This window comes from Schistocerca cancellata, chromosome 1 (genome assembly GCF_023864275.1).
Source record: "Schistocerca cancellata isolate TAMUIC-IGC-003103 chromosome 1, iqSchCanc2.1, whole genome shotgun sequence".
NCBI classification, from domain to species: domain Eukaryota; kingdom Metazoa; phylum Arthropoda; class Insecta; order Orthoptera; family Acrididae; genus Schistocerca; species Schistocerca cancellata.
In genome coordinates this window covers 290,758,843-290,780,547 of record NC_064626.1, presented here as the reverse complement: position 1 = coordinate 290,780,547, position 21,705 = coordinate 290,758,843, and the positions used below count along the sequence as shown (strand labels likewise).

Here is a 21,705-nt window from a genome sequence, read left to right as displayed (position 1 = left end):
TTGATGAGGCTAATGGGGCGTTAGCTGTCCACCTCCAGTGTGTTCTTGCCAGGTTTCAACACAGGGATGACGACGCTTTCCCACCATTGTAATGGGAACTCACCCTCAACCCAGATATGGTTGGAAAGGTCTAGGAGGTGTCGCTGGCAGTCCTCCAAGAAGTGTTTGAGCTCTGATAGTGGATGCGATCTGGCCCGGGAGCCATGTCAGGGCAAGCGGCTAGGGCACTTTGGAATTCCCACTCACTGAATGGAGCATTGTATGATTCAGGGTGGCGCATAAAGAATGAAAGGCTTCGACATTCCAATCACTTTTTCAGGGAGCAGAAGGCCAGCGGGTAATTCATACAAGCAGAAATCTGAGCATAATGGTCTGCTAAGAGTTCTGCAATCGTGTCTGATTCAGTACAGACTGTTCCATTCAGGGAAAGCCCAGGTATGCTGACGGGGGTATGAGATCCATAGAGTTGCCTAATTTTGGCCCAAACCTGTGATGGAGAGGTACAGATGCCATTGGTGGAGACATACCTTTCCCAGCACTTCTGCTTCCATGGGTGAATAAGGCATCGGGCTCGTGCACGGAGCTGCTTAAAGGTAAGGTGGTGTTCCAGTGTTGGGTGCCACTTATGACGTTGGAGGGCCAGCCTGCAATCTCTAATCGCCTCAGAGATCTCCAATGACCACCAAGGCACAGCCCTCCACCAAGGGGACCCGGAAGAACAGGGAACTGCAGATTCTACCGCAGATATGATGCCGGTGGTTATTGTGTGAACCACCATATCAATGGCTTCATGAGAAAGAGGCTCAATACTGGCAATGGAGGCGAACGAGTCCCAGTCAGCCTTATTCAAAGCCCATCTGGGGAGGTACCCAGAAGAGGGATGCTGCGGCAGTGACAGAAAGATTGGAAAGTGGTCACTACCGCACAAGTTGTCATGCACACTCCATTGGACAAACGGTAGAAAGCCAGGGCTGCAGACCGAAAGGTCGACGGCTGAGTACGTGCAATGCGCCACACTGAAATGTGTGGAGGCACCATTATTTAAAAGAGAAAAGTCGAGCTGTGCCAACACTTCCTCAGCGACAGTGCCTTGGTCTGTTGCCACCAATCCACCTCACGAAGGGTTATGGGTGTTGAAGTCACCCTGGAATAGAAAAGGTGGCGGCAGTTGGGCTATCAACGCAGCCAGTATGTGCTGTGGGACATCACCATCTGGTGAAAGATAAGATACTGCAGATGGTAACAGCCTGTGACGTCCACACCCTAACAGCAACAGCCTCTAAAGGCATTTGAAGAGGCACACACTCGCTGTAAAGAGAGTTAAGGATGTAGATGCAGATGCCACCAGATACCCTCTCATAAGCTGCCCAATTCTTATAACAACCCCGATAGGCATGGAGGGCAGGGGTTTGCAATGCCGGAAACAAAGTTTTCTGGAGAGCAATGCAAAACAAACGGTGAAGGCTGAGAAGTTGTCGGAACTCAGCAAGGTGGTGGAACAAATTGCAGCAATTCCACTGAAGAATGACATCGCACACAGCCAAAAAAGATGTGAAGGGACCGAGGAAGCAGCTTACGCTGCCAGCTCATCTACCGCCACTGAGGGAGAGCCTGAATCAAGAACCATTGCATCTGAGGTAGAGGCGAGATTGAGGTCTTCGGGGGACGCAGAATCTCCACCTCATCCTCAGACACAGAGCTGGTAGGTAGTGGTGGTGGTGGGGGTGCCACTGCAATTTCCTTGGTCTTAGGGGGTCTTCTTTCTTGACTTGTCTCACTGCTCCTTTGGTTTCTCTGAGTGGGTGGGCTTCACGGGTTCAGTCTCCGAGACTGAAGCCCTAAGACCAGCTGCTTCTGGACACTTCAGTCACTGGTGGGCGTCATCCTTCCCACTAGGAGAACCCTGGGGAGAAAGGGAACCAAGGGACCCATCCTGAGCGAGAGGAGGTGAAGAAGTGGTACGCTTCCCTGGCTTAGAAGTGGGGATGAACGTCTCCGATGGTTGGGGGGGGGGGGGGTATTGCTTCCGAAGTAGGTGGCGCAGGAGCAACAGGGAGAGAAGCGCCCCCCACCATCAAGGGGGCAGGTGTAGTCTTACGGATCTGAGAGCTGAATGGAATTGGTGCAATGAATGAGGCTGGAACTGCAATTACAGCCGCGGCATAAGACGTTGTCATGCACATTGGATGAGGCCTTTCAAATATCCTTTTTGCCTCAGTGTAGGTCAGTCGGTCCAGGGTCTTGTATTTCATTATTTTCCTCTCCTTTTGTAGAATCCTATAGGCCCACAAGAAAGGGGAGTGGTGCTCCCCCACAGTTGACACAGATGGGGGGGCGGGGCACATGGACTATTGGGTTGGGATGGATGACCACAATCTCGACATATGAGGCTGGAAGTACAGCGTGAAGACATATGGTCAAACTTCCAACACTTAAAGCACCGTATCGGGGGAGGGATATATGGCTTGACATCACAGCGGTAGACCATCACCGTGACCTTCTCGGGTAATGTTATCACCCTCGAAGGCCGAGATGAAAGCACCAGTGACAACCCGATTATCCCTCGGACCCCGGTGGATGCACCGGGCGAAATGGACACCTCGTCACTCTAAGTTGGTACGCAGCTCATAATCAGACTCTAAAAGAAGATCCCTGTGGAAGATAATAAATAACCCTGGACTGTATTTAAGCTCTTATGGGGCATGATAGTAACTGAAACATCTCGCAGCTTATCACAAGTGAGTAATGCCCGTGACTGGGCAGAGGGTGCTATTTTGATCAAGCCTGACCCAGATCACATTTGGAACAAGCCCTCCACCTCCCCAAACTTGTCCTCTAAATGCTCTACAAAGAACTGAGGCTTCACGGACACAAAGGATTCCCCATCAGCTCACGTACATACTAGGTACTGGGGATAATAAGATTCGCTGCCATCCGTAGCCTTCCGTTCCTCCCATGGTGTGGCCAGGAAGGGGAACGACTTGGGGTTGTACTTCTGTGTATTGAGTTGAGCCCTGGAACACTTAGAGACTGCTGGTGGCTGGCCACCAGCAAGAGATGATGTACCACACTTCATAGCGGGTCATCCACCCTGATGCCACCCACTCCGACCAAGGACCCTCTGCACGTGCGCCACTCAGGCGCAGCAAGGGCCACCTGGCAGGATCGCCATTGCCGGGAGTCCCGATGCACCAAGGAGATAGGCATCTATCCCTTGGCATACATGGGGAGTTAACGGCGCAGGCATCAGCAGAGCGATCCCTGTGTTGTCAGGAGGCTACAACCAACAGGGTAAATGGTAGCCCCACCACAACAGACTGGCTACCGTGCTGGATATCAGGTGCAAATAAGTCCATGGTCGTCGTTGGTGCAGAAAGCGACACTGCACAGCGCATGGTCGAAAACACACCCAGGAAAGTGTCCTCGCTCAAAAGATGGAGAATGAGTGGAACTGCAATTCGACGATGAAAAAGGGAGCTAAAGATCTCAACACACTATGGACACAATGGACCATGTAAGGCACGCCAAATTGGCTCGCTCTTCAGGAAAATTTAGAAATATGGAGGTGAAACCCTACAGGGGACCATCACATAAAGGCCGAAATGTGAGAGACTCCTTTTAGTTGCCTCATACGATAGGCAGGAATACCTCGGGCCTATTCCAATCCCCAGACCCACAGGGGGTGTATGATATTAGTAATCTGGTTTCAGCTGCAGTTTTGTGAAGTGTTTCTATCATTATCTCTGCATATGATTTGTCCTTAGAAATTACTGCAATATCATCAGCAAAAGTGAGACATCTTACCTCAAATCTTCCTCTTTGTTCTCCTACATGGATTCCTTCAATGTTTTTCTCAAGTAGTTCTTTATCCCACTCCTTCATCACCTTGTCTACTACCAGATTGAAGAGAATTGGTGAGAGCTCATCGTCCTGCCGAACACCTGTGTTAATTCTGATAGGTTCAATTTCTCCTAGAAATTTAGTTTTTGAAGTTTTGTCTGTGAGTTTCAGTTCAACTAATTATCAGGTGGTTCTGTTGATACCTGCTTCTTCCAGTGTTTATATGAAGGCAAAACCAAAAATCTTGTCTTTTGATTCCTAAACTTTTTATTATATTTGCAAATCTACTGGACAAGTGTTGTGTGATATGAAATGTCTACTTAATTATTGTAGTGTGTAAAAGAATTTGCTGGCTAGACAGCACAAAAGTAAAGCTCTTCGGAGAACAGCCTTCACAATTATGATATCCTACATGTAAATGTATATAAAGTTGTATTACTAGATACTGTGTGAATTTGTACTATTATATGTTACTATGTATTGTGTGACCTTGTATTATTTTCTTTGTAGGTTTTAATTAACATATTTGCATATTCTATTTCCTTGAAATGGTTTCCCATAAAATTACATGTACATATGAAATGTCTACTTAATTATTGTAGTGTGTAAAAGGATTTGGTGGCTAGGCGGCACAAAAGTAAAGCTTTATGGAAAACAGCCTTCACAATTATGATATCCTAGGTGTACATGTGTATAAAGTTGTATTACTACGAACTGTCTGATCTTGTACTATTCTATGTTACTATGTATTGTGTGACCTTGTATTATGTTCTTTGTAGTTTTTAATTAACATATTTGCACGTTCTATTTCCTTGAAATGGTTTCCCATAAACTTACATGTACATTTGCGCAAAATCCAAACAATATTTATTTTCTGCAGGTGGATAAATAAAATAAATACCTATTTTGTTTGTTAGGGAGCAAAAGTTGTACACCTGTAAACACAGAGCAAATGAACTGATCTGTTGCTGTATAATGTTAATGCCAGTGCCAATGAGTCCTACATTATATTCATGTCTAAACATAATGGCTTGTCTTGTTGAAGATAGATTTTTCACCTGCACCTAATATAAATTCACAAAGCAATATTAGCTTGTGTTTCTCTTCCTTCCCCTAAAAAATGGGTTTCTCTTAGGCTGAATTTTGAGTGACCTTAATTATAATCTGTGAGGGTTAATCATAAAGATTTAGTTGTCACCTTAGAAAAGGAAAGTTACACAATTACTTTTTGTTTGTTTGCAAGTAAATGTCATCTGCTGGGTACACTTTGTAGTCTTTGTGTCAGAGAAATGCAGTACATTGCTGGAGGAGCAAAACAAAATGACACATCTTAGTGATAAAGTGAAGCATTTGAAATGATTTGTTTTGATGAAAAACGACACTCCCACAATAAACGCTGCACTGTTGGATGTTACTGCAACTACGCATCATATGACAGGGGTTAGGTGGCACAGACAGTCAACCACATGTGAATGATTACAGAATGAGGTTAATAGGCCCTACTTGTTTCATTACATTTCTTCTATTCACTCCATGTTTAAATGTGAGGTAATGTCAAAAGCACAGATCTTATGTATCAGATGTTTATTACGTAACTTATTTGTTAGAAAATTGTTCTCATGGGTCAATGTGATAAACAATAAATCTTGTCCAGGCATGGTATCTCACATACGTAACACACAGATCATTAATCTCCCCAGCTAGTAACTGCACACCACAATGAAATTAATACCATTAATTAAAAAAGCTGATATGTAATGTTTTCTTTTAATTATGAGCCTTGAGAATACAACTCTTACACCAGTCTTCCAAAATATTTACTTCTCTTATATTTTTCGTGCAATTCTTTCCACTGGACAAAAAATTCATCTACAACATAATACAATATTTTTCCAGAAAGAGATAACGTATTCACTCTACACACACTCTCCACAAAAACTGTATAGGTGTTACTTATAAACATGACGTTCATTAAAAAAGAAATTATGCATATGGGTATACATGTACCAGGTCCATTGCACAATAGTAATTTTGGCCTTAAGGCCCACATAATTGGAACGCATACACAGAAGGAATGTAAAGTTGTAAACACAGATGTAAAATACGACTGACTGACGCTCCTACTACGTGGTATCTTAATTATCTTGAATTCTGCTTGCTTCAGATCACGATTAAATTTATTTGCTAAAGCCTCTTCCACTGACAGTATCTTGGTTTCGCTAGAACTGTCTGAAGATGCCACGATGTAAATTCTGGGACTGTAGACACTTGGATTGAGGCATCGTAAAAGTCTTAGTATTTCGGCTGTGTGGCCACCGGAGCCAATTACGATCGCCGTTTTAATCTTGTTGCCGCAGACATGCTTATTGTACTGTGTTCTCTTAATTGAAATGTTCACTACTACATACAAAATTCTCCCAATCAAAAGTAAAAGTAGCGACAACAAAAGTATTACTAACATCCTGAACTCTGCACGTTCGTTAATTACCTGACACACTGCACATCACTTCTACACACTACAATACATACACATATTTTTATGTTACGTTTACAAGTAGTAAACGTAAACAAATCCAGCCATCGCAACAAAGATAATTTATGGAAGACATAAATTATACCACAGCAGAGATGCGAAAATTAGGATAAATCGCGCTGTACCTCTTGCTCAGATGATGTTCTCGATTGTAAAAACCTGTATTATTTGTAGGGGGAAAGATAACTGTTGGATTCTCTGCTTTAATTGTTCGTTGTTGTACTACTGCACATCGATTAGAGGTGTACATCTTTAATGCCATGATTTGACGTCTGTGAACTTCAAAGACAACAGACCGGTAACGTGGACGATGGCGGTGGGGCTGTGACAGTGTTAAGTGTAAACTAAACATTGTGTTAAATTCAGACATATATTCTACAACTTTCAGCCGTTATGTTCAGAAAAGTTATATTCTAGCAGCTATCATATTATATATCATAATTGCTAGTTAACATTCAGTTACGAGCTGGACGAGAAAGAGTAAAGTTAATTAAGTAAACAACTATCAAGTAAGATATTAATTATCGCATAATATAATACTAAAATTGCGTGTAGCAGCAGAATGACTTCGTTCTCGAAAGGTGGTTCAGAAGACCAAACCTACACACATTTAGACCTTAGCGGGAAACTCATCATAAAGGTTTGTTACAACATAATCCTTTTTATTATACGTAGTTTTATTTTTGTTTAATACGACAACTGGAACTGTTTAGGTGTTCAGACAGTGTGGTTCTTTTAAGAGACAATCTACCCACCATCATTTAATCCTGGATCCCATCTGATGTAAATACTTCAGCCAAAAGTGTTAACCTCGGAGAGAAAGTATAAATTGATTGTGAAAAATTATACATTCGTAGCTTTGGTGTCGGAGAGAAGTTAATGGTGAGCTATTGCTGGCTCATATTTAAAATTTTCACTTTGATCTTATAATGTACCAGTTGTGGTAGCCATAATCTAGGTATTTAGAAAAGTCATAGTGATGCGAGAGCAATTTAATAAGTGTCCTTTTTACATAAATCAGATAGGTCTACGATGTGTAAACAGACTTAAGGGATTTGTAAACAAATTATATCATGTGAATATTTGATAGTTCTCTCTTATGCGTATCAACGTTTGCTCTCTGTAATCTTCCTTACAGGATTTGGGGAGGCCACATTACATACTGCTATATCGCTTTCCGTTTCCAGTCGTGAACCGTATGTAGGAAGAATGACTATTGGGTAGCCTCTGCATGAAATGGAAACGATTTTGTTACTACGTTATTGTATTTCATGAGATGTATGTGAGAGAAATTAGTGTTAGGCCTACTTACTCCTTTGGGACCCTGAACCTTCGGAATTTGAACAAGAAGCGTCTCTATGATGCACTGACTTAGTCTGGCGTGTCCAGAACTGAACTGGATTTGTATGAATATCTCAATGGTGCTCGCTCCCTATGACGAAATAATCAGCTCCTCATTAACTCTCCTATAGCTTCTCTACCTTATACTACCAGTTCCAGATTGACGACCATCAACCAAGAACTGGTTGAACAATAGTTACTTAAACTACCTCATTTAGCATACATATCATTACATTTCCTTAAGGATTCTTTCATTGTATCTTCTGGCATTTGCATTTTGTAAAACTAGTCTTTAGTGCTAATTTCCCAAGTTCAGTTGCCCAGGACATACTTTCCTATAAGAGGCATGCTTGTGACTATCCATTGATTGCCTACAGCGTAAGCAGATTGAGTATTTCAGCATATTTACTCTTAGCAATTCCTTTGTCTTTAGCATCAGTGCCTGTCCTTAGCCCAATCATCAGTCTTCTGCAGGTCTTACTGCATTTTACCACGAGATTTTGGTGTTATGATTACTCTGTTTGCTAGGTAGCCATATGTAAATGGTCTTGTGGAACTTCTGGCGTACATAGGGACAGTTGCATAACACTTCCTTGGAGCATGTTATAAGCTATTTTCACATCTCATGACTTTTCTCCTTATACAAAATAGTGAATGCTGTTTGCTGGGACTCCTTCAGTCCAGTTAAAACTCGTTCAACTTCTGGAAAGTATTTTTACTCAGTGACAGCAGTCAAATGAATCTGTAATAGTATTGTGTGAAGTGTAGATAAAATGTAGGCATTTTTGTGTGAGAAAATATGGTATATGCACTGCTTAGTTGTTATGTAGGTCTTTGTTCACACTACTATTGCAGATGAAAAGTGCTGACTGCTTTGTTTTAGGGGTATAAATGGAAAGTTTCTAGAAAAAGAAAAATAGCAAACATGTTTGTTTGAACCCTCCGTGTATTACCATATGTAACTGACACTGCAGTTCAGATATCATCAAAACATAGAATATTCACGAAGGAATTGCTCATGAAGTGTAGCGTATCCAAAATTGTTGCTGACTAATTTGTTGTAGAGGTGACTGTCATCTTTGGATACTGATGTGAAGATCTTGGATTCAGTTCCAGATTGGAATTATCTCGGGGGGGGGGGGGGGGGCGGGTGGCAGGTGGCAGGTTTGGCTGTGACCTGCTAACCGTCATCTACCCAAATCAAACTGCTTGATGAACTAAACAATGAATGTTATCAAAAGGATAGTTGCTGCTCACCATACATCTACATCTATGTTCTGCAAATCACTGTTAAGGTGCACGTCACATTGTACCAGTTATTGGGGTTCCTCCCTGTTCCATTCATATATGGAGCGCAGGAGGAATGATCATTTCAGTGCCTCTGTGCATGCAGCAATAATTCCAATCTTATCCTCACAATGCCTCTGTGCATACAGCAATAATTTCAATCTTATCCTCACAATCCCTATGTGAGCAATACACAGGGGGTTGTTGTATATTCCTAGAGTCTTCATTTGAAGCTGGTTCTTGAAACTTTGTTAATAGACTTTCTCAGAGTCCTATCTGGTACAGGTCCCACATTCCCACATACTTGAGCAATATTCTAGAACTGGGTGCATGAGCGATTTGTTAAGCAATCTCCTTTGCAGGCTTGTTTCCACTTCCCCAATATTCTGCCAATACAATGAAATCTACCACCTACATTTCCCACAGTTGAATCTATGTGATCATTTCATTTCACATCCTTACCCAGGTATTTGTGTGAGATGGCCGATTCCAAGAGTGACTCATTGATATTATGATCATAGGATACTATGTTTTTTCGTTTTGTGGAGTGCAAAATTTTTCATTTCTGAACATTTAGAATAAGTTGCCAATCTCTGCGCCATGTTGAAATCTTATCAGACTGATTATTTATGCAGTTTCTTTGACAGTACTTTGTTATAGATAACTGCATCTTGTGCAAAAAGCCTGATTTACTATTAATATTGTGTGCAAGGCCATTAATGTACAATATGACCAGCAAGGGTCCCAACACGCTACCCCAGAGCACATCTGAAGTTACTTCTACATTTGATGATGGCTCTCCATCCAAGATAACATGCTGTGTCCTCCCTACCAAAAAGTGCTCAGGCTAGTCACAAATTTCACTTGATATCCCGTATGATTGTACTTTTGACAATAAGCGTTGGTGTGGTACTGAGTCAAATGCTTTTTGGAAATCAAGAAATACTGCAACTACCTGGTTGCCTTGATCCAAAGCTTTCAGTATATCGCATGAGAAAAGTGTGAATTGGGTTTCACATTATTGATGTTTTCGAAATCTATGCTGGTTGACATTGAGGTGGTCATTCTGTTCGAGACAGCTGAGCTTAGAATGTGTGCTAAGATTCTACAACAAATCAATGGCAAGGATATTGGACAGTAGTTTTGTGGATCACTTCTACTACCCTTCTTGTAGACAGGTGTGACTTGTGCATTTTTCCAAGAACTGGGTGTAGTTTTTTGTTCGAAGGATCTATGAGTGATTGTAGATAGAAGAGGGGCTAACTGAGCCACAAATTGAGTATAGAATCTGACAGGGATTCTACCAGGGCCAGGAGCTTCGTTCAGATTCAATGATTTCAGCTGTTTCTCAACACCTCTGACACTAAAACTTATTTCATTAATCTTTTCAGTGGTACGAGAATTAAATTGGGGCAATTCTCCTGGGTTTTCCGTTGTAAAGGTACATTTGAAAATGGAGTTAAACTTTTCATCTTTTGCTTTGGTACCTTTAATTTCAGTTCCTGTCTCATTCACTAGTGACTGGACACTAACTATGGTGCCAGTAACAGCATTTACATACAGCCAGAATTTATTTGGGCTCTGTGAAAGATGATTGACAACATTCTGCTAGAGTAGTCACTGAAGGCATCAAGCATTGTGTCTTGACAGCCAAACATGTTTCATTCAGCATCTCTCTATCTATAGCCCTGTGCTTTGTTTTACACCTATTACACAGTACTCTGTTTCTTTAGAAGCTGATTTACAGTGACTGTATACCATGGAGGCTCCCTCCCATTATGAACTGTTCTACTGGGTAACTATCTATCCAGTGCATGGTCAACTATTATTTTAAACAAGAGCCAAAGCTCCTCTATGTGCTCGTGACTTGTGCTGAAATTTTCAAGTTCCTCACTGAGATACGAGACTGCTGATTTTTTTTTTTTTTTTTTTTTATCTTGTTTACTGAACATATATATCTTTCTGCTTGTTTTAGTTGTCCTTCATACTTTGGTAATCATTGCTGCCAGAACCATATCATGGTCACTGATACCAGTTTCGATGTGGACATCCTCAAAGAGGTCAGGTCTGTTTGTTGCCACTAGATCCAATATATTTCCGTGATGAGTGGCGTTCCTAACTACCTGTTCTAGGTGGTTTTCAGAGAAGGCTTTTAGTAAAGTTTCACAGGATGTCTTATCACACCCACCACTAATGAAACTAATTTTCCCAATTAATTGGTGGATGATTAAAGTCTCCACTGATGATTGGAGAACTTACATGCAAGTGAACTGAGGTTTTTTCTAAAGTTTTCAGTTACATCGAAGATGAATCTCATTGGCAATAGAAGGATCCAATTATCATTTTATGCCCACCCCAGATACTAAGTACTGCCCAAACAATCTCACGTACAGCTTCAGTTTCTACCTCAGTGGATAGGCATAGCAAAAATATTGTGTGACACACACTCACGCTAATGCAACTCACACATATATGACTGCAGTCTCTGGCTGTTGGTGCCCTTAGCAGCCAGAGATTGTGGCCATGTGTGTATGAGTTGCATGTGTGTGTGTGTGTGTGTGTGTGTGTGTGTGTGTGTGTGTGTGTCTGCGCCTGCGCGTGCGCGCGCTTTTGTACGTTCTGTTTCCAACGAAGGCCTTATTGGCTGGAAGCTCATTTTCTGATATTCTGTTTGTTGTGCCTATCTGTGACTCAGTATCTCCACTATATGTTGAATAGCAACTGTCCTTTTCATAATATTATTACATTTCATCGTGGATTTTCCATTGTTAAACAGTGAATGTGATAAGCAAGCCTTCGAAGTGCAAGCTATCAGAAGGCTTGCTCCAGATTGGTTGCTACGTGGCAGTTATTTATTCAAAGTTAATTTCATGAGAAAACTTTTAACTTGAGCAGTAAGCAGCACATCAGCATATGCCAAAAAGAGTACATCAGCATATGCCAAAAAGTTTTTCTTCCAGCCTTGACTGCACTGACACAATGAAAAACCTTGAGTACTGATTTCAATATGTTATGACCATCAACAAGTGCTGTGTTAGTACTGAAAATGGTATTTAAGTGTGTGCATAAATGATAAAGATGGATAAAAGGAATGCCTTTTTATTTTCAAGAAGTATGATTTCTATTTTCGGCCAGTATGAGCGAATGAACATGTGCAGATATGCTAAGATCTATTGCCTCAGAAACACTACACCTGAATTATTGTGAAGAGGTCTTCCATACACTTGAGTTGATTCCATTATGTACTACATTTTGTCTGCTTAGCAAAGATCCAACTCGATGTTGAGATTCTATCCTGTTACACTAACCATGTTAGCATAAAGCTTCAGTGAAATGAGGTTAAAAGGGTCAGTAGTATAGCTTCATTTGAAATCAATGTTTCAGATGAGACCAAATAATACAGGTACAACACCCAAATTTTTATCTTGCTTTGTGCCCAAAATACCAAATTTCCTCAAACTGAATTTTAAAAACCACTGTTTAAGTTAGGGTCTGAATTTATATTTTGTTCTGTGGTTTATTCGGAAAAAAAATTCAGTACTTCTCCCAATACTTGCTCCGATATCAATATTATCGTACAATTTGCATATCACGTGGAACTATTGGTAGACTTATGGGCTCAATACTGTGTGGTAGTGATAATACCTTAAAATGACAGAATATTTTTGTTTGCCAGCCATGAGCAATCCATCTGGTGTATATATGTTAAGCAACTTTTATGAGAATGAAAGTATCAGTGTCTAACAGTAGCTGATTTACAGGACATCTACTGTAACGACAAACAATGTGTGAGCTCTGTGTTACATTTTATTGTTTTTACTTTTGTTAATCACTTGGTTATCTCAGATGCCACTTACTTTTAGTTGCAGACAACAGTTGTCAAGTACTGTAATGTAAGTATTGTGATGTATTTTCATCACATAATTTGTTTCTTCTTATAGTGTCTTTATGGTATGCTACAGTGCATCTGACACATGCTGCAAAACTACTTAGACAAGTGGTAGCAGCCGGCCGGAGTGGCCGAGCGGTTCTAGGCGCTACAGTCTGGAACCGCGTGACCGCTACGGTCGCAGGTTTGAATCCTGCCTCGGGCATGGATGTGTGTGATGTCCTTAGGTTAGTTAGGTTTAAGTAGTTCTAAGTTCTAGGGGACTGATGACCTCAGAAGTTAAGTCCCGTAGTGCTCGGAGCCATTTGAACCAAGTGGTAGCAAACTCAGTAATATCCATTAACAGGGAGCTTGTGAATACCTCTGGTGCAGCACCACACAGCAGTTGCTACCAAGGCATTACTGCATACTCTCTCATAGACATGGAGATCTCATAGTGTTGTTTATTTGCAGTTGATGCACTGATATGCAGTTCTGCACACTAAAGGATTCAGTCATTCTCTCATTTTGGTTTTCCATTTTTTACATCTGCACTGTGAGATAATTGTTATTGTAGCAACAAACTGGGTCAGCTAGTTGTCTTGACAGAAAGGGATCTGGTTGCCCAGCGTGTTGGTGAGGTGTCTGAGTGACTCCTGCACTTCATCATGAAACTGAAGCATAAAGGTAAATACTGCATCATAGGGTACTAGTGTCTTTAAAGGTGCATAATGAGCTTCAGGGCCTCTTCCTGTACATATTGAAGCTGGCATATGTAAAAGTTAGTGGATTCCGTCACAGTGTGTGCCAGTACTCAAGCACTGGCCTAAGGAGTACTAAATGTTAATACAGATAGACATTGTACTCTTGCATGCTCAGTTGTTTTGCCAGTCACTTTGTTATTCTGATCCAGATATAATATTAGCTCTTCAAAATCCTTTTCAACAGAATCTGATCTGAAGGGAAAAAAGTAATAGGCACATATGTTACAGCAAAGATCTTACATTTAAAAATTGTTATATTCATATGCAGTGGACTAAGTGACAATGCCATTTAACTCTTTATTAATAAATAGTCTCCTTCTCCTATGTCCAGGCTCAACTTGGAGATGACGTACGTAGAATCCCTATTCATAATGAAGCTATAACGTATGATGAACTTGTACTGATGATGCAGAGAGTATTCAGAGGCAAATTGAGCAGTTCTGATGAAATTTTACTTAAATACAAGGATGAAGGTTAGTATCCTTCAGTTTGCTTTTTTTTAAATGTAGTGTTAGGTAAAGAGGAATATCCAATATTGTTGGCCTTAACCAGTGATGTAGGAACGGTGACAGATGTCATAAACAAAATGAAGAATATAGTGTGATATCAGTGACAATTTTTCCAAAACAGTCTAAAGTTACAGATAGGTCTGGCACCTCACTGATGTATTTTGCTTTCACATTCATTCACTTCACCAAATAACAACCAAACTGTGAAAATACACACCAAAAAGTGATGTCGCAGCAGTCATTAACTTTGCGTGACTCGCCAGTGCTACTCAGAAAAGTGCTAGCATTATTGAATATTCCTCTTGACCCATAGTATGTAACATTTAGTAGAAAAATATTATATTTCTTGTTATAGTATGGTAAAAAAATTCTTCAAGGACAAATCTCTCTAAATCTATGCCTTTTAAGAGGGTGATAAGGTGTGGTCATAGTTGTCTGAAATGTCATGGTGGATCCAGTAACCAAAATTACATCTGAACTCTATGGAAATTTTTTGTATATTCTTTTTTTTTTTACATCTATTGTTTGTAAGGGAATTGAGTGTATTAGCTGGAATGCATTTTTTCACTTATATTCTGTGTTCGTGTTAAATATATGCTATCCATATTGGAATTAAAATCTTGGTTTCCTGGAAGACACTGTATAAATTAAAATACATGAAGTAGCTAAAAGCACCAGAACAGGCAAAGGTTTGAAATTTGTGTCAGTAAAGCTTTTAACCTTGACAACCATGTAAAGATTAGATTCCTAGTTTAAGGACTTATAGTCTTAGCTATTAAATTGTGATTCTCATAATGCTGTCAAAGTGGTTGAGTTAAACCACTCATTAAAATCTGTGTTCACCATAACTAAGATTTCACATTCATATTTGTTGACTCGGAACCTATGTATCAGTTTCCAAGATAGCCTAGTCCTCAGGCTTCAGACCAGTTTGTCGCTGCAACCTACATCAGAAAAATTATACACTACCAAAAAAATATTAGAACACCTGGAAGGATGGCATTGATTTTGATCCGATGATAGCATATACCACCTGAGGGATAGTAAATCTACTGACAATGGTTTCATTGTTGTCCACCAATATATAGCATAATGGCATAGCTACCAGAGCACCGTCTGTGTCTAACCTTTAGTAGGAAAAGATCACAGCCAGAAGGCTCAGTGTGGTGCAAATGTGTGAAGCAAGCAGGCAGCTATACCATGAAGATGTATTCGTGCTTCCTACAGTCAACTGAGTGAGTTTGTAAGGGGTCCAGTTGTGGCTTTGGAGAACTGCCACACAAGTAGGATGTTAAGGTCAGTTGTGCAACAGTGCTGGTATCAGTGGCCAGGAACTGTTGCTATCAGATTATTAGAGCGGGACAAGGGGCAAGCACACCTCTAGCCTGTCTTTCACTAGTACCACAGCATCGACGTGCACGGCTCAACTGGTGCCATCAGAGGATCAATTGGGAGATGGAATGGCATGCTGTGATCTTCAGTGATGGTGGTCATTCGTGCATATGATGTAGTGTGCTTTCATGCAAAGCATACTGGTCGCACCCCAGGTCTTATGGTCCTGGGTGCAATAAGCTATAACTCTCGTTCACCTTCGGTGTTTCTAGACGGGGCACTAACCAGTACACAAAATGTTGTCAGCCCCTTTTGCTGTTACCGCAGCATGAAGATGATATTTTTTTCCAGCAGGATAATGCTCGCTCACACGCTGCCTGTGGAACTCAATGTGCTCTGCAAGACATGCAGCAACTTCCCTGGCCAGCATGACCTCCAAGCTTGACTCCAACTGAGCATGTGTGGGATATAATGGGACGAGAAATGTCTCATCCGACTCACCAGCCAAAAACTGTAGCAGAACTATGTAAATGGGCCAGGCATGCATTGCACAACAAATCCCAAGACACTATTCACCATCTGTACAATAGACAGGATGCCAGAGACAGCACCTGCATGTCCACTCATGGAGGCTACACCACATACTAATATGGATGTTTCAATGCGGGTTGATACCTGGTATCTCAGAACCGCTTGTGCTAATGATCGGTAAATGTAATCATTTCATTTACCCCATATGCACTGTTACAGCAACAAATCTTGAGTGAATTGGAAACCTCTAAAAGAGGCCCCCCCCTCTCTTCCCCTTCCCTGTGTAAAATGAATAGTTTTAGTGTGGTGATCTAGCCCTGTTTGCACGTATCTGCAATTGTGCTCTGCAACCCTATTATTCATGGGTCAAAGCTGATATTAGATATCAGTAGGTTCAATACATCCTGAGAAACTCCCCAAGAGCTGTTTGTGCAGTAATTACCAGCAGTATTTTTGAAAAAAAAAATGCCATACCTAAGAATTCAGTGTACATATGAATAGTATGTAACTAAAAGACACTACATATTACGTACTGATGATGGGATTCTAAGGGTGTAACATGCTGATGACATTCTGTTTGCAAGTACCTTTGTGTGTTCAAACTACTTCAACTGAGAATCAGTATTCATTCCTAGACATTTTGCATTTGTTACACAGTATATAGAGGTGCCATCTACATTTAATTTAACATTGTCATTTTTCGTCTTCAATTGGAAATTCATAGCATTAGTTTTCTTTATGTTCAGCTTATTGATCAATCATAAACTTCCTTGAGAGTTTCATTTGCTTTCTCTGCAAGGAGTTCTCTTGTTTTCTCAGTGACTATAATATTGCTGTCATGAGCAAAGGGAATTTTTTCACCATGAGTAACACTACTGGGAAAGTCATTGATGTGTATCAAAGTATTGGTCCTAATATGCTACCTTGTGGAACCCCTATATTAATGTATTTTGGTTCTGATCAGTGTTTTACTAATTGTTTAGATCTGTTTGAAGTATGTGTAATCTCTGCTCTTTGTACCCTATCTGTTAGGTATGATCGAAACCAGTCATTAGCAACCCCTCTTATTCCTATTGCTTCTAATTTATTTAATGGAATCTAGTGGTCAACTGTATAAAAGGCCATAGAAAGATCAAAAAATATGTCTATGACACTCTCATCTTTATCAAGAGCATCGAGTACAACTTTTATGAATTCTATTACGGCTGACTCTGTATTTTTGCCACTTTGGAAACCAAACTACGATTTGCTTAAAGATTGTATTTATTCAGGTAATTCATTAATCTGTCTTTCATAATTGTTTCTATTATTTTTGAGATTGGTGACAGCAGGAAAAAGGGCCAGTAATTTTCTATGTCTTCTGCATTACCTTACTTAAGCAAAGGTACAACTCTTCCCTGTTTAAACTGCTCTGGAAATGTCTCTGATGTGAAGGATTCATTTATTATATTTGGTAAGGGGCCTTTTATAATCCCTATACATTGTTTCATTACACACATTGATACTTCATCTAAGCCAACTGACTTTTTATTTTTTAATTTTTGACCGTTTTATTGATTTCATTCTCTGTGATTGGAAGTAACATCATTGTATTTAGTGCAACATTATGTACAGGTGTTATATTTGTTTTGGGGAATTTTTGCTGTAACTTCTCTGCAGTACTTGAAAAATGCTCGTTTACGTAGTTTGCTAAGTGTTGTGGATCCTTTATTACCTTATCCCCCTCCCGTAGCAGTATGTTATTTGCATTATATAATATTTTGTCATTAAATGACTTTTTTTTTTTTTTTTTTTTGTGCAGCAATCAGTACTTTCCTATAGATCTTTTTGTATCAGAAATTTAAGAATTCTGGATCATTGCACATCTTTTTCGTGGATGTGAGGTGTTTAAGAGTTTGGGAGGACTTCTTAATCCCTGCTGTTATCCGTCTCTTTTTGTGAGATGTTGAAACAGACATGCATACTTTTGGAAATTCCTTTTCAAAGTTAAAATTAAATAATGTGGAGAGCTTAGAGAATTTCATATTCACATTGGTTTCTTTGTACACTTCATCCCTGCTTTGTTTTGCTAGTTCTTTTGAAAAATCTTTTATTTCAATTTCTGATAGATGTTGTTTGTTGGCTTGTAGTTTAGGGAATGATTCGATACCTGATTTTACTGTTGTTATTTGACAGAGATGGTCTGATAGTCAGAGATCTTTTACAGCTACATCTCATTTTTCCCTGTCCATATTTGTGGCCACGTGCTCAATTACTGATGGAGTCATTGTAGTAACCCTTGTTACCTGTTGACCAATAGGGACATACCAAAACTTTGATGGATATTTATGAAGTTGCTGCTGGATTCATTTATGATATTAGTGCTGATGTTAATGTCCCCACACACAATTATGTTGACCTTTGTACTTGAGACTTTATCTTGAACTTCTGTTAATTTATTGAAAAAAGTGTTCACACTACTGCTGGGAGATTTATACACACACAAAATGATTAATTTCTTGGTGATATAAAGCCCTGTTAATTCAGTAGCTGATATTTCATTTGTCTTCACTTACTGTACTGATTTCATGTCTTGGTTTGAACTGCATTCCTTTTCTTATATAATTGCATGATTCTCCATCCCCTGAAGCAGTTCTGCAGTAAGAGTTTGCCCTTTCATACAATGATAATACTACATGTTGGATTTCTGTATCTCTACACCAATGCTTAGTAACACAAACTACTGTGCAGTTCAAAGATTGGAGCTCAACTTCTAATAGTTGTATTTTATTTTTTATTGATTGCATGTTTTGATGGAGGATTGTTAAGCCTGTGAAATGCCCCATGTTACTCTTTCCAATGGTTTGGTTTTCTTTGTGACATCTGGTATGTGTGATATTTGAAATGTTAAAGTTTGTCTTTTGAGTGATTGTTTCAGAATTTTTTAAACTGCTGGAGGTACTCTTTAGCCAGGGGAACCTGTTGTCTGGTTTTATCCTTAAAATACCTACTTTTCCTACCCATGACAACAAGGATTTGACCACATGTGGCCCGAGAACCACCCCCTATACTTTCATGAATCAGCTGTACCAAGCTTCCCTTCCCAGTCCTGTTTAGGTGTAGGCCATGCCTAGTGAAATCCCATGTGTTGGTAGTCCCAACGGGTAACAGAGAAACATGAGCAAAGTTGGCTGTCCTCAGAACCATCCCTAACCCCACATTGATTCACCTTACAGCTCCGTCAAGGTGTGGTCGATCATGATGCCGGAACAGTGCAACAGAGTATACATTGGTGCTATGAGTCAGGGAAGCTATGTTGTCCATGTTACCACCTATGTCATATGCCCCATCCTTGTCCAAACTGTTTCCTGCCCCACCCAGTATCACTACATGGTCCTCTTTTGTAAAGACCCTAAGTCCTCTATCACATGACTTAGCCCTGCATTTGGCTTGAAGAGGCTGGTAGCCTGGTATTCTGCCCCTAAACTTTCTTGTAACTGAGGGCCTAACACCTCACCCATGGCTACTACCTAGCAGCAGCACTTTCTTCTTCCTAACACTTTGTACGCTCCTAGGCTTCGTGGCCTCTGTTTAAGTATGCTGCATGTTTCCTGCTCCTCATTCTACCCGAGGCTCTTCTCCTCTTAACTCTGGCAGTGGTAGATACCTGTTTTTGGTGTTGATGATAAAACTGTCAGATTGCATTTTCTTTCTTCCTATCCTCCTACCAGCTGCCAGTTCCCAACCACCCTCCTCCCCCCTGTCTCCCTTGATCCTTATCAGTTCCTTCTTTGCTTCCTCCAACTGTGCCTGAAGGGCACAGATTTTCCTTTCCTGTTCCCCAGTCAAAATGTTCGTACTGCATACTCTGCAGTTCCAGGAAGAGCACCTCTTCTGTTCTCCCAACATTCTCCCCACTGCATCCCCCCAGTGAAAATATTTCCTACAAGACTGACAAGAAACCCCTCTACTCACACACTATAACAGCTCCCACGTTTATCACTCATGGTCAGTTTCAAAAGAATAATTAAGTTTAAAGAATGCTTTAAATTTGCCACGGATGCAAGATTGACTGTGTGTAAACAAAAAATGACACAAAGTGCATTGCGTTTAGAGAATTTACGTTAACAAGTGTCTTCGGTCAGGTTTTTACACATTTATAACTCAGAAGATGCGTAGATCGCATCTATCTAACTAGTAAACAATATGAAATGTGTTAGTAAAATATGATTTAGAAACGCTTAATTACACTTTTATTGTGACAATACACACTGATGAAACTAGTAGCTGCCTTTTTTAAATGAATTTTGCACTATCAAGAAAACTTGAATAGAATTTTTTGTGTTTGTCACGCAAAATTTCCGGTTATGTCAAGATTATAAGGACTTCAGATAAGAATTTTGCACTATCAAGAGAACGTGAATAGAATTTTTTGTGTTTGTCACGCAAAATTTCCGGTTATGTCATGATTATCAGGACTTCAGATAACACAAAGTTTTTTCAAGAACAAACTCTGCCAGGATGCTAATGTTCAGTTACGTTACAAGAACAGACGATACAGCAAGTATACGAAACAAAGAAAATTTAAATTTGACACTATTTCCTCTTAAATAAGTTCTTTTAGGGGACGAAGAAAATACCCGTGATCTCAGTGGGCAGCCATCTTGTACAGTGCACACACAATGGAATAGTCAGTTGTGGTTATTATACTTGTATCTGTCATTGGAAATAATGTAGCTGTTGATATTTTCTATACTGTTTATTTTATTTTTATAATTTGTAACTGCTAATACATGCTTAATGTTGGTGTGCGTGTTCTGTATTTCAGACATGAACAATATTTTGTCACTGACTGTTTGCCAGTACTGGCTGGTACCTAAGGTGAGTCTTATCCATATTTCTTAGTGGATTCAAATATATTTTCATAGCACCTTTAATTTGTTCACAGATGGTGATCTAGTAACAATCTTCGACAGTTCAGATCTCGCTTTTGCTGTACAGTATAGCCGGATCCTGAAACTACAAGTGTTAGTAGGTGGTGAGGCAGCATTACGAACTAAAGGCTTACCTCCATCTCAGGTATCAACAGTGAGAAAAGAACTGCAGGAGATTCGTGACCGGGTGAATTACCTGCTGGACACAATTGAGCCCCGTACAGTTGAGGTCACTTCATCCACAAGTGACTCACGAAGTTAGTACCAAATTTTGATATTATAATAACATATGTTAATGAATTTGTGTTTTTATGCAACTTTATCAAAGTGAACAGCTCAGTGTTGTGCCACTTTAATGAGTTGCAGATGTCATTTTTGAAAGAAAACCTATTTCTCAATCTCTTTCTCGACTCAGGAAACCACTATGTACAGTTTAACCCAGCTGTCTTCTCTTTGTTGGCTTCAGTTATCGAACAATCCACAAACAATTTGCAAACTTGGACATCTATAAACAATGTGTCCATTTGCTTAATAATAAAAAATGAGCAAGTTGCTGTTAAAAACAATTAAAGTTACTTGACTGTGGTCTCATTGATGTAAAATTTATCTTGGGCCGGTTGTTTACTTCGATGACCTCACCTCCTATGCAAGAAATGGGTCATTGCTTTTATATATGTGTGGTGAAATGTAACAATGAAGCAGGGACTGAGATTTCACTGCAAATTTTTAATGGCTGTCAGTTTCTTTCACTTAACATATGTCAAAACGGTTTGCATAATCCAAAGAA

The 21,705-nt window shown here is 40.0% G+C and overlaps 2 protein-coding genes across 2 annotated transcripts in view; one reads left to right on the top strand and one right to left on the bottom strand.

The window, feature by feature from the left end:
- Positions 1–5,593: 5,593 nt before the first annotated feature.
- LOC126171638 (UDP-N-acetylglucosamine transferase subunit ALG14 homolog) lies at positions 5,594–6,447 on the bottom strand. The gene has a single exon (XM_049920815.1). It carries the CDS (start codon positions 6,299–6,301, stop codon positions 5,636–5,638), a length of 666 nt encoding a protein of 221 aa, XP_049776772.1. The 5' UTR covers positions 6,302–6,447; the 3' UTR covers positions 5,594–5,635.
- A 217-nt stretch (positions 6,448–6,664) lies between these two features.
- LOC126171622 (protein TFG-like) overlaps positions 6,665–21,705 on the top strand; it is a 51,478-nt gene continuing 36,437 nt past the window's right edge. Inside the window, exons 1-3 of the mRNA XM_049920814.1 lie at positions 6,665–7,013; positions 13,965–14,106; positions 20,933–21,175. Of these exons, the coding sequence (XP_049776771.1) occupies positions 6,936–7,013; positions 13,965–14,106; positions 20,933–21,175 (463 nt within the window). The 5' untranslated portion in view covers positions 6,665–6,935. The remainder of the gene's footprint in view (positions 7,014–13,964; positions 14,107–20,932; positions 21,176–21,705) is intronic.